Consider the following 12,827-nt stretch of genomic DNA (forward strand, 5'->3'; position numbering starts at 1 on the left):
TATGATCAATGGTCGTCGGTTTTGACTTTGGGTGTAATTACCCTCGCCAGAGGAGAGGGTATTACATTTGAGTCCGTTTGTTTGTTACTTGCCAGAAAAGATTCCGGCAAGTATGTTGATCGGTTGGTTTGTCTGTCTGTCAGTTTGTCTGTTTGTCTGTGCGCAGCACTACGTCTACACCATTGCACGTAGAATCGCCAAACTTTACACACATATTTGTCTTGCCCTGGAATAGACTGTGCCCAATTTTTAACTCTCCCGGCCCAAGGCCTCCATTATGACGTCATAATTTGATAATTTGACAAGTACAAAACTTCATCCAATCAAGATGCAATTTCTTGAGCGACATGATGGCATAAACTGGTGGAGCAAAAAAATAATGATGACGTCATCGGTCACGTGGTTCGGCCGCCATCTTGGAAAAAACAAAAAACTTTGCACCTCTATATCTCCAAAAGTGCTGAATGGAAAAAATTGAGACGGCTCATTGTAAAGAACTCTCCATGGGGAATAAAATAGGTTAATGATGATGTCATAGGTGTCTCCACTATGGCGTCATAATTCGATAAGTACAAAACTTTATCCGATCAAGATAAAATTTCTTGAGCATCATCAAGGAATAAATTCGTTTAGAAAACAAATAATGATGACGTCATCGGTCACGTGGTTCGGCTGCCATATTTGTCCAAAATGGCCGATAAAAAAGTACATTCCGGTAAGTCCTCGATCTCAGCGATTTTTCATTTGTTTGTTTGTCTGTTTGTTTGTCCGCACAGAATAAATATGATTTTCTCTGCAACTGTTGGTCTGATTGACAGGAAATTTGCACCATAGGTGCAACTCCACCTGTAGAATTTTTTAATGATAATTATGACGTACTGTCACGTGGTGCGGCCGCCATCTTGGAAAAATCGAAAAACTTTGCACCTCTATCTCGGAAAGCGCTGCCTGAAAAAATTGAGACGTGGCTCATTGTAAAGAACTCTCCATGTGGAATAACATATGTTAATGACGACTCTCCAAAGATGGCCGCCATGTCATGGGTGCCTCCATTATGACGTCATAATTTGACGAGTACAAAACTTCATCCGATCAAGATGAAATTTCTTGAGAATAATCTAGGAATAAATTAGTTTAGAAAAAAATAATGATGACGTCATCGGTCACGTGGTTCGGCCGCCATATCTTACTATAATTCACCAAATGTCTGTCTGTCCGTTCGAAGGTACCGTAAAAACTGCTGAACCGATCGCAAAGATATTTTGGTTGGATAATCCTGGGATCCCCAGGAGTAAAATAGGCTATTTAGTTTTCCCATTTTCAGCTTTCGTCTCCAGCATTCTCAGGTTTGGACTCCAGCTTAACATTCGCGTTTGCATGACGTTCATTGTGACGTCTTCTTACGTCGAGCAACAGTACCCGCCCTATGGGCGGGGCTTCAATTGGGAGGCCCAAATGAAAAGGCTAAATATCGGAAATTGAAGGCTTTTTGTCCCCCGTCGCACGGCGGAGCGAAAGGGGGACTATGGTTTGTCCGTCCGTGCGTGCGTGCGTACGTACGTGCGTGCGTAAGCGAAGGACCGCATTCAAATTTGGTGTGTGGGTGCAACCCACGTCAAAATCCAAGATGGCCACCGCCATGTATGTCTGACGCCATGTATGTCTGAACCTTGTGAGCGGAATGTTGTGGAAAACCAATCAGGTCCACACAACTTTAGTCCAACTGGTGGTTTAATTCCATTTTAGATCATGACGTCATTCTGTAATACAGGAAATGCAATAGGGATAAGTTTTGGCATCACATGGGACCATTCATCTATCTATAATTCCAGTAATCTCTGTGTGTATGTGTGTGTGTCTGTGTGTGTGTGTGTGTGTCTGTGTGTCTGTGACCGCTGTTTCTCGACAACCATGGGTCCGATATACTTGAAACTTGCCAGGTATATTGCTGGGGACCTGAGGATGTGCCTTTTCAAGGTTTCATATTAATCGGAGAAGTAGTTACCGAGCTATGGCGATTTATTTACCAAACTCCGCAAGCCGTTCGCTTTGGACCAAACCATTTCATGTAAATAGAGGGGGGGGATTGTCACCGTACTCGCAAGCCGTTCGCTTTGGCTTTGCGAATGGACCAAACCATTTCATGTAAATAGAGGGGGGGGATTGTCACCGTACTAGCAAGCCGTTCGCTTTGGCTTTGCGAATGGACCAAACCATTTCATGTAAATAGAGGGGGGGGATATAATTTTAGATATATATATATAGTACGGGCATGCCCTAGTAACATTCAATGCAAGCAAGCTTAATATTCTATGCTGGCGTACCGTTAGCGAGTCTACCAGATGTAACATGTCACAGGAGAAGTCTCGGAGCACCGTCCGCAGCAGCGGGTCTTATAGCCGCGCCCCTAGCGGTGTCAACGAGCAGCGAGCATCACCCCGGGTTCAGTACGAATACGATTTCACTACATTCTCCCCCCTGTTAGAATTATACAGCAGAGCGGCTAGAAGCGAGCGAGCGTCAGCACGAACAGGGTGCGGAACAGGGTATCAGTCGACCCAACCGTACCGGTCCGGGCGGCGAATTTCTCTGCCAGCCCGTGTCCGAAATTCCCCGGGTACGGCATCACGTATCCCAGTGTCCCCGGCGTCGGAGGCGCCACCAGGATCAGGTGACGAAGGGGGTAACGCCAAGCCGTCGGGCCCGGGTAGACGCGGTGAGGGGAGGGTCGGTAGACTTTCGGCGATGGGAGCGTCGGGAGAGTCCATAGTCTCATAGATGGGTTCGATCGGTTCGTCCGATTCCCTACTCGGGTCGGCGACCCCGCATGGGGCAAGATGACGTACGGAGACAGTAGTCTCACGGCCATCAGCCGTCATCACACGAGCATGCTCAGGATTAGCCTGGAGAATCTGCACTTTGTCCACTAGGGGGTCGTACTTGCTCGCGCGAACCGCCCGTTTAAGGTAGGCCGGCCCGGGCCCAGCGAGCCAACTGGGTAAAGACCGTATACACCCCGTGCTCCTGGGGTGGTGGAAAAGTCACTCGTGGGGAGTTTGGCTGGTTGCCGTACACAGGAGAGCCCTGATCGAGTTCAACGCCGCAGGTAGCGACCAAGCCCATTTATCGAGGCCCCGGCCGAGGGTCCAGAGGTTGAGCATGACGGCCCTCCAGATAATCCCGTTGAAGCGTTCGATCTGCCCATTTGCCTGGGGTCTGTACGGCGTGGTGTAACTAGAAGCAATGTTATTTTGGAGCAGATAGCCGCGCACCTCCTGAGACAAGAAGACCGCACCCCGGTCGGTATGTACATAGGCCGGGTACCCGAACATTGAGAACAAGTTCTGTAAGCATTGCATCACCGTGGCAGCAGTCATGTCCACGCACGTATAAGCGAAGGGGAATCGCGAGTACTCATCGACGATAGTGAGCAGATAGCGAGAGCTACTCGACACCGGCAATGGGCCCTTGAAATCCATCGCCAAGCGTTCCCACGGCCTCGTAGCCCTAACCAGAGTCCCCATGGGTGGGTTATAGAAACGCGGTTTGATTTCCGCGCATATAGCGCAGTCGCGACAGATACGGCGGATATCGTCAATCGAGTATGGGAGATTGCCACGCCGCACAAAATGAGCGAAACGCGTTACGCCCGGATGGCCCGCAGTGGCATGCAGCACACATAGGCCCTCCAAAGAGGTTAGGGTTAGGGTTAGGCGCATGCGCGCATGTAGCCCGCGCATGTAGCCGGTCTTGATAAGGCATCGGCGGCCCGGTTATCCTTCCCTGGGCGGTATTTGATGGTGTAACAGAAGTCGGCGAGTTCGATACGCCAGCGAGTGATTTTCTCATTCTTAATGCGCTGGGCGTGTAAGGTGTCGTACATGAACGCAACGCTTTGCTGGTCCGTGATGATTTGGAAGCACCGCCCGAGTAAGTACGGGCGCCATCGCCGAATAGACTCGACGATCGCATACGCTTCCTTTTCGACGGACGAGTGTCTCCGCTCAGCGGTGGTAAGAGTCCGTGAAAAGAAAGCCACCGGACGCCCTCCTTGGGAGAGGGTCGCCGCGATGGCCTGATCCGAGGCATCACTTTCGAGGACGAAAGATCCGCTCTCGTCGATTGTCGCCACGGCGGCACGGGCGATGTCGGCCTTAAGGCCTCCAAAAGCCGCCAACGCGGCCGGACTCAGTGGGAAGGTGTCGCAGGCCACGAGGGGGCGAAGTTTCGCGGAGAAATTTTGTACCCATTTGGAGTAATGGGCGAATAGCCCGAGGACGCGCTTCAGGGACGCCCGATCGCAGGGAGGGGCCATGTCGAGCAAAGGTCACAGACGCTCCTTATCCAGAGCGACAGAGCCATGGGTCACGGTGTACCCCAGAAGATCTATCTTGCGTAGGGAGTATTGGCACTTATCCTCGTTCATAGTTAAGCGATACCTCTGCGCGACCTCGAGGAAGCGCTTCAGATTAGCATCATGGTGCCCTTGGTCATACCCACAAACCGTAAGATTGTCTAGGTAGACGAAAACATCGGTTAAGTGCTCCCTCGCAATGAGGTCATCCATGGCCCTCTGGAAATAGGAGACCCCGTTCGTTACCCCAAAAGGCAATCGAGTAAACTGGTACAACCGCTGCCCCGACTCAAAAGCGGTATAGATACGATACGCCCTAGAGATAGGGATCTGATGGTACGCACTACGGAGATCGAGAGTGCTATAGACCGAATACTGGGCCACCTGTTGCACCAGCACGTCCATCCCCGGAAGGGGGTAGGCATCCAGCTGTGTAAAGCGGTTAATCGTTTGGGAGTAGTCGATTACCATGCGTCTGCGGTGGGCCTCGCTTCGCACCACCAAGACCTGGGCTCGCCACGGCGACCGGCTAGGTTCTATGATACCGTCTTTCAAGAGCTGAGCCGTTTCGTCCGCAATGAATTGCATGTCTGCGCGAGAGTAGCGCCATGATTTTACCGCGACAGGGGTACAGTCGGAGGTTAGATTGGGGAACAGCGAAAGCGGCTGGATGTCCATTTGCGCAAGGGCACACACAGCAAGCGCGTCCGCCCCCACAACAAGCGTGTCAGGCCCACCAAACTCCATTTCCAGACGTCCATGCCGCTTAAGAAAATCGTGTCCTAACAGAATATCAGCACATAAAGCAGGTAAAACCATAAGGTGTACATCAGGAAAAACCCGTCCCAGACCTCCAGACCCGCCATCCATGCCTGAGCACTAGTCGCTGGTCGATAAAACTATCCGTAGACCCTGTATCCACCAAGGCCCGAACACAATGGCCTTCGACCATGAGGGGAATAAGGGCTTGAGCCAGGCCGGACGAGCCTGCTGGGAGTGGGACTGAACCCCCCGAGTGGGTCGGCCAAGCCTCGCGGGTGGATCCTATGCCAGCAGCAGTGGATCCCGAGCCGGACACACGGGCCGGGGATGACGTGGTCCCCCACAGAAATAGCAGGTGGCCCCGCGTAAGGCCTTGGGTCTGGCCGTAGCGGCAGCCGTCAGGACTGGGTCTTCCTCCGGAGCATCCCGGAGTTCCGCGAGCAGGTCCGCGTCCTCGGCGGTAGCACTCTCCGGCCGTGCGTGTAGCGTAGTTCCCGCCAAGAGGCGCGTGCGATCATAGGTGTTCGATTGCAACCGCGCTTCGGTGTATACCTTTCCTTGCTCGAGTGCCGTAGCGAAGGTCAGGTCGGTCTTCTCCAGGAGCTTGAGCCTTAGTTCCTGGGAGGAGACCCCAGCAATATAGGCGTCGAAAAGAAGATCATCCTGAGACTGCGCGTGAGTCCGTGGCTCCCTGGTGCTGTCCAGCAAGAGCTGCCGGAGCTCCTGAGCGTAGTGGTCCATCGGCTCGTTGGGTTGCTGATGTCGCGTTAGCAAATACCGAGCATACACCGGGCTCTTTTCCTTTATGTACAACTGTTTGAGCTCCGCGACCGAGAGGTCGTACGTCGCGAATTGTGCGATGGAATTGTACACCTTGTAGTCGATTTTTGAATGAAGTGTTGCTAGCTTCGCTGCAGCCGTCGGCTCGGTCTCAGGCTCCGCGAAATGATGCTCCAACGTTCTGAGCCAGTGCTTCAGTTGCAATCCACCATCCGGGGCTTGCGGGTCGGCACAGAATGTTGCAACCCCCAGCGTCTTGTTGCCCGCCATGTCGGTAGATTTAAAATGGAATTAAGTGTTGTGGGGGGAGAATGCAGCAGCGGGTCTTATAGCTGCGCCCCTCGCGGTGTCAACGAGCAGCGAGCATCACCCCGGGTTCAGTACGAATACGATTTCACTACACGGAATATCTTGAAAAATAAGCGAAGTACCAACTTATAATCTCGTGTGTGGGTGTATCTAGGCATAAGGAAGAAACCTATTGAAAATTGGGTCGCCACGTCAAAATCCCAGATGGCCGCCGCCATGTATGTCTGAACCTTGTGAGCGGAATATCTTGAAAAATAAGCGAAGTACCAACTTCTAAACTGGTGTGTGCGTGTATCTAGGCATAAGGAAGAAACCTTTTGGAAATTGGGTCGCCCCGTCAAAATCAAAGATGGCCGCCGCCATGTATGTCTGAACCTTGTGAGCGGAATATTTTGAAAAATAAGTGAAGTACCAACTTCTAATCTGGTGTGTGGGTGTATCTACGCATAAGGGAGATCGCTATTGAAAATTGGGTCGCCACGTCAAAATCCAAGATGGCCGCCGCCATGTATGTCTGAACCTTGTGAGCGGAATATCTTGAAAAATAAGCGAAGTACCAACTTCTAATCTGGTGTGTGGGTGTATCCAGGCATAAGGAAGAACGCTATTGAAAATTTGGTCGCCACGTCAAAATCCAAGATGGCCGCCTTGCATCTTCCACTTTGTCAACTCACATCACTTCAACGACGGGGGACCAAGGTGTAACGCTTGTTTTTCTTTTAAACGATTTATATAAACATCCGTTAAATCTTGATCGGTGCAGCCGTTTGTGCGGGAGCAAGTATCAGCAGGATGTGGCAGTGTGGGAGTCCACGTTTGCACCGATCGCTGCACCGTGTGCCGCACAAACGGCTGCACCGATGACATCGATCGGATGTGGCATGAAGGAGGATCTGCACTTCGGCATGAAGGAGGATCAGATCTAACAGATCGCTGTCTCCTTCGATCTTGCCAAGGCCATCACACCTATCGGCTCAAAATCCTTTTAACTGTTGATTTGGTACAGTTACACGTTTCGGGAATTTGGTACACGTATCGGGAGTACATACGACATAGCGATTGTGAACACGATTATCGATCACGATTCATGATCACGATCATAGTGTATCGATCACAATTTGAAACACGATGGAATAATATTTACCGATATGAACAGTGATGTGGCTTTTATTGAAATTCTAAAGATACTGTTGAGATTTTGATGATTTGCGTGTGATATGATTCAACGGATGTTTGTATGAATCACTTAAAATAAAAAAGCCTTCAATTTCTGATATTTTGCCATCGCCATATGCAGATTCGCCACGGACCCACGATCGATGTTTCTCTACGTGAACGTACCCGTTTGTTTGCGAACAGGTACGTTTTTCATGGAAGTCCTTCACGAACTTGCTGTCCATGTCTGACGTGCGACTGAAGGTGCTGCAGGAATGTGGAATTTATTGGTTTCATGCTTCAGCATTCACCGTATCTGCATTGCCTGTTTGCTTCTGGCCTCCCACCCGTGCGTAGCACGGGTATTTCTCTAGTTTGTTTTAACACAAAAGCCTTAAAAACCACTGAAAATACATCCTGGCGAGTGTTTGCAATCTCTGATTGCTCTTTTTCGTGTGTGGGTATTGATTTTGTATACTTGCATGCATTTTAGCATCCATGAATGTGGAACACTGACAAAGGCTTTCTTATCGTCTATCCAGGTGGTGGACAATTTAGTTCTTCGCATTTTGCAATTTTCAAGTATAGCCTTGTTCAGTAGTAGGTGGTCAATTGTTCCATAAAACCCTCTCTTACTTCCCTTTTGTTCTGTCCCTAAACCTCCTTGCTGTGTTTGATGGTGGTACATCATTTCTGTGATGATTCCTGTCGGCAGTTTGTATGTTTGTATGTTGGTAGACTTGTTATCGGCCGGTATTTGTGGGGGAGTTGGATTTCCTCTGATGTTGGGTTGAGAAAGATGTTCCCTTCTACGAGCCACTCATCCACTGCCTTTTCCTCTTGGATCAGTTTGTTAAATGTCCTGGCATAGTGATTGTGAAGAGCATCAAGTTGTTTTAGCCAGAAATTTGGAATTCCATTTGGGCCTGGGCTTTTGAAGTTCGGTATTTTTTAAAGTTGTTTTCTAATTTTTCTCTTCATCAATAATATCAATGGGGGCATTTCTTTGAAATGTTGCTTCTTCTTTTCCAAGTTTGGGATCCATTCTGCTTCCTTATGTTCTTTTCAATCTTCAAAAATTCCTTTCCAGAATGTTTCTCGGTTTTCTCTTTCAGGTGGAGTTGACACATTCTGCTTTTGTGTCCCCAATTCACAGTAAAAGCTGTGTGTGTGTGTGTGTGTGCGTGCGCGTCTGTTGTCTGTGTGTGTGTGTGTGTGTGTGTGTGTGTGTGTGTGTGTGTGTGTGTGTGTGTGTGTGTGTGTGTGCACGCGTCTGTTGTCTGTGTGTCTGTGTGTTTTTTTTTTTTTTTTCCATAAAACCCAGCATATTTTTCCCTTTGCTAACTTTTGCTCCCCTCCCTCCCCCACCCTCTCTCTCTCCGTCTCTCTTACTCCAACTCTCACTCTCACTGTTCAGTTGCTCCTTGAAGGTTTCCCATCTATCTATAATTCCAGTAATCTCTGTGTGTGTGTGTATGTGTGTGTGTGTGTGTGTGTGTATGCGACCGCTGTTTCTCGACAACTACCGGTCCGATATACTTGAAACTTGCCAGGTATATTGCTGGGGACCCGAGGATGTGCCTTTTCAAGGTTTCATATTAATCGGACAAGTAGTTACCGAGCTATGGCGATTTCTTTACCAAACTCCGCAAGCAGTTCGCTTTGGACCAAACCATTGCATGTAAATAGAGGGGGGGGGGGATTGTCACCGTACTCGCAAGCCGTTCGCTTTGGACCAAACCATTTCATGTAAATAGAGGGGGGGATTGTCACCGTACTCGCAAGCCGTTCGCTTTGGACCAAACCATTTCATGTAAATAGAGGGGGGGGATTGTCACCGTACTCGCAAGCCGTTCGCTTTGGACCAAACCATTTCATGTAAATAGAGGGGGGGGGGGATTGTCACCGTACTCGCAAGCCGTTCGCTTTGGCTTTGCGAATGGACCAAACCATTTCATGTAAATAGAGGGGGGGGATATAATTTTGTACGGGCATGCCCTAGTTTCTCTAATGCTGATTGCTCTGTTGTTTCCCTCAACCTATCACACCAAAATCTTCTCGTACTTCCAAAGTTTGCCTTCCTGAATCTAATAGCCTTACTTTACTACTCGTTTGCTATATATCTAATGGCCTTACTCTATTATCCCAAACTTTAACTCTTTAATCCTTGCGCCCACTGTTCTGGTCACTTGCTGCGAAATGCTCTCGTACCTCCACCATATTGTGGCCCTTACTTAAAAGGGGGTTTACCGCTGCCTTCCCCCTCGTGGGTTTATCTCCAAACTTGTTTAAAAAGCAATCCTGGACTAGATCTAGGAAATCCTCATCTATTCTTCCATTTCCCTTTTTTGTGGACCCGTTCTATCCCTGGCAAATTCTAACCCACAATAATGAATACTCCTCCTTTTCCACATGCTTTTCTGAATTCTTCCCATCTCTCTCTCTGTTTTCCTATTTGTTCATTCCCTTGTTTGTTTCATCTAACCCTGGCCTCACTGCCAGTACATTGCAATTTACTCTTGGTGTCCTCACCTTTTCTTGAGCCTCAGTGGTGATGGTTGTGGTTGTCGTTGTCGTCGTCATCGTCATCAGTGTGGTTGCTGCCAAAGCAGTGTCTTGGCAAGGGTATAACTGGGTGGTTTGCCTTTGCCTTCCCGGCATTGTTTGTCCATCCTGTATCCTTTCAAATGCTGTGTGGAGCAAGGAAGCATCATGTACCATTTTAAAACTCTTTATGATTTGGGAATGGGGTTTGAACGACCGACCTCCCAGACTCAGAGAGGGCACTTGTAACCATTACACCACCAAGTGGGGTTGGCCTAGATTTGGTATACCAAAAACGTGCACTGACATCTTGCAAGGTCTTTTCTGGCATGTGATTCTGTACAAATTCCACCACGAACCTTAGATCGCTGTAAAACAAGGAGATTTCACTGTAAAAACTGCACATCTTCATGGGTTTCCTGCCTGGTGCAAGTAGCCACAACTTGGGAAGGAAATTCCACTTGTGAATGATTTATTACTACTTCTGACAGTGATCAGGAAAGTTAAATGTGCTTTTTAATTTGTGTTGTGAAACAGTACCGTGAAGCGGAGCGGCGGCGTGCAGCAGAGGAACGGCGTCTATTCCCTTTGGAGCAACGCTTGAAGCAGCAGATTGTGGGCCAGCAAAGTGCCATCACCATTGTTGCCGCAAGTAAACACACACGTCGCAACTCTTTTCTCAACTTTAGCTGTAATGTGTATGTTTGTCTTCAACAGGTGCAGGTTGATTTTTTTCTTTTTTTTCTTTTTTCCATTTGAGAACGCTAAATAAATCCCATACACTAAAACGATATCAGTTGTGAGGAACAGCCTGTTTCTCTGAACTGCTTCACCAGTTTCCATATCACTGATTCCAAAGGTTTCGTACGAGCACCAAAACAACTTTTAAATGCAATCTGACTTTTCCTAAAGAATGCATTCTTGATGTAATGTTCGACGAGAAACACACGCGTTCTTCTACAGTGAGTGCCATGCGGTGACCGAGTGAAAACCGTTAAATGTCACTGCCGGGTCATGTGATAAATCACATGATACCTAATACCTCTTGGGTCATGTTGCGTCTTTCTGGAACATTTGGCGACACTTACGCAAAATTTTTGGTTCCTTACAGATGTATTGTGTCGTGTATGGGAATTATTCCGGGTTCTCGAATAAATAAACAATCACCCTGTATTTGCATTTGAGTGGTTGAGTCTCCCTGTCTGAGCAAGTCTTGTGATACTGGGTGATACTGGGTGATACTGGGTGATACTGGGTGATACTGGGTGATGGTCGGTGAAGCTGGGTGATGGTCGGTGAAGCTGGGTGATGGGTGGTGAAGCTGTGTGAAGCTGGGTGAAGCTGGGTAAAGTTGGGTGATGCTGGGTGAAGCTGGGTGATGGTAGGTGGTGAAGCTTGGTGAAGATGAAGCTGGGTGATTGTAGGTGATGCTGGGTGATGGTAGGTGAAGCTAGGTTAACCTGGGTGAAGCTGGGTGAAGTTAAGGTGTCCATCCTCAAATCCCATAGGCTGTGTTGATTTGTGTTTTTTCTGATCATGTCCTTTTCGATAATGCGATGATCTCATGATGTCTCATCATGGCCTTATTCTGCATGTGAGACATTGTTTTTATGCACAAGTTCCTCCATGAGTTTTACACGTTGATTATATGAAGATATTGAAGCAGTTAAAAAAATGGAATCCAGGCAGAGCATATGAATGGTGCCGTTCAGGATGGGGTTCGGTTCCTTTCCCTAACAATTCAATGTAGTCTTCACATTCTCTGTATATTGGCCTGATTTTATACCAACGGACGGGAAAAGCGTCAAACGGTATTCCTTTTTGTTGTTTACATGATCGAGGCTTGTGGAAGAGCTAGAGCAGAATGGGAGGAAACAAAATCGAAAAGGAGAATCCCCAATTGCTGAGTAGAAGTGGGAGTGAGATCAAAGGGAGAGGGAGAAGGACACATCGGGATGAACAAGCTGAAACAAAGCAAGAGGAAGGGGAAAACGGGAATGAAATCGAAAAGGAACAAACGATCTAACAACTACCAACTGAAAAGAGGTGAGGGGGGGGGGGGGGGGGGGGTCACAATAACTTGGAAAAAGGGAGTGCTTGGAAATGAGGTCATTTGGGGTAGAAGAGATAATAAGGGGTCATTTGGGGTAGAAGAGATAATAAGGCGTCATTTGGGGTAGAAGAGATAATAAGGGGTCATTTGGGGTAGAAGAGATAATAAGGGGTCATTTGGGGTAGAAGAGATAATAAGGGGTCATTTGGGGTAGAAGAGATAATAAGGGGTCATTTGGGGTAGAAGAGATAATAAGGGGTCATTTGGGGTCGAAGAGATAATAAGGGGTCATTTGGGGTCGAAGAGATAATAAGGGGTCATTTGGGGTAGAAGAGATAATAAGGGGTCATTTGGGGTAGAAGAGATAATAAGGGGTCATTTGGGGTAGAAGAGATAATAAGGGGTCATTTGGGGTAGAAGAGATAATAAGGGGTCATTTGGGGTAGAAGAGATAATAAGGGGTCATTTGGGGTCGAAGAGATAATAAGGGGTCATTTGGGGTAGAAGAGATAATAAGGGGTCATTTGGGGTAGAAGAGATAATAAGGGGTCATTTGGGGTAGAAGAGATAATAAGGAGTCATTTGGGGTAGAAGAGATAATAAGGGGTCATTTGGGGTAGAAGAGATAATAAGGGGTCATTTGGGGTAGAAGAGATAATAAGGGGTCATTTGGGGTAGAAGAGATAATAAGGGGTCATTTGGGGTAGAAGAGATAATAAGGGGTCATTTGGGGTAGAAGAGATAATAAGGGGTCATTTGGGGTAGAAGAGATAATAAGGGGTCATTTGGGGTAGAAGAGATAATAAGGGGTCATTTGGGGTAGAAGGGATAATAAGGGGTCATTTGGGGTAGAAGAGATAATAAGGGGTC

At 48.0% G+C, this 12,827-nt stretch overlaps 1 protein-coding gene across 1 annotated transcript in view; it reads left to right on the top strand.

Annotated features, from left to right (window-relative positions):
* CLPB (ClpB family mitochondrial disaggregase) overlaps nt 1-12,827 on the top strand; it is a 208,244-nt gene that overhangs the window by 65,434 nt on the left and 129,983 nt on the right. Inside the window, exon 7 of the mRNA XM_068136325.2 lies at nt 10,442-10,556. Coding sequence (XP_067992426.2) covers nt 10,442-10,556 — 115 coding nt within the window. The remainder of the gene's footprint in view (nt 1-10,441; nt 10,557-12,827) is intronic.

The sequence above is a fragment of the Myxine glutinosa genome, chromosome 14 (genome assembly GCF_964187855.1).
Source record: "Myxine glutinosa chromosome 14, kmMyxGlut1.1, whole genome shotgun sequence".
NCBI classification, from domain to species: Eukaryota; Metazoa; Chordata; class Myxini; order Myxiniformes; family Myxinidae; genus Myxine; species Myxine glutinosa.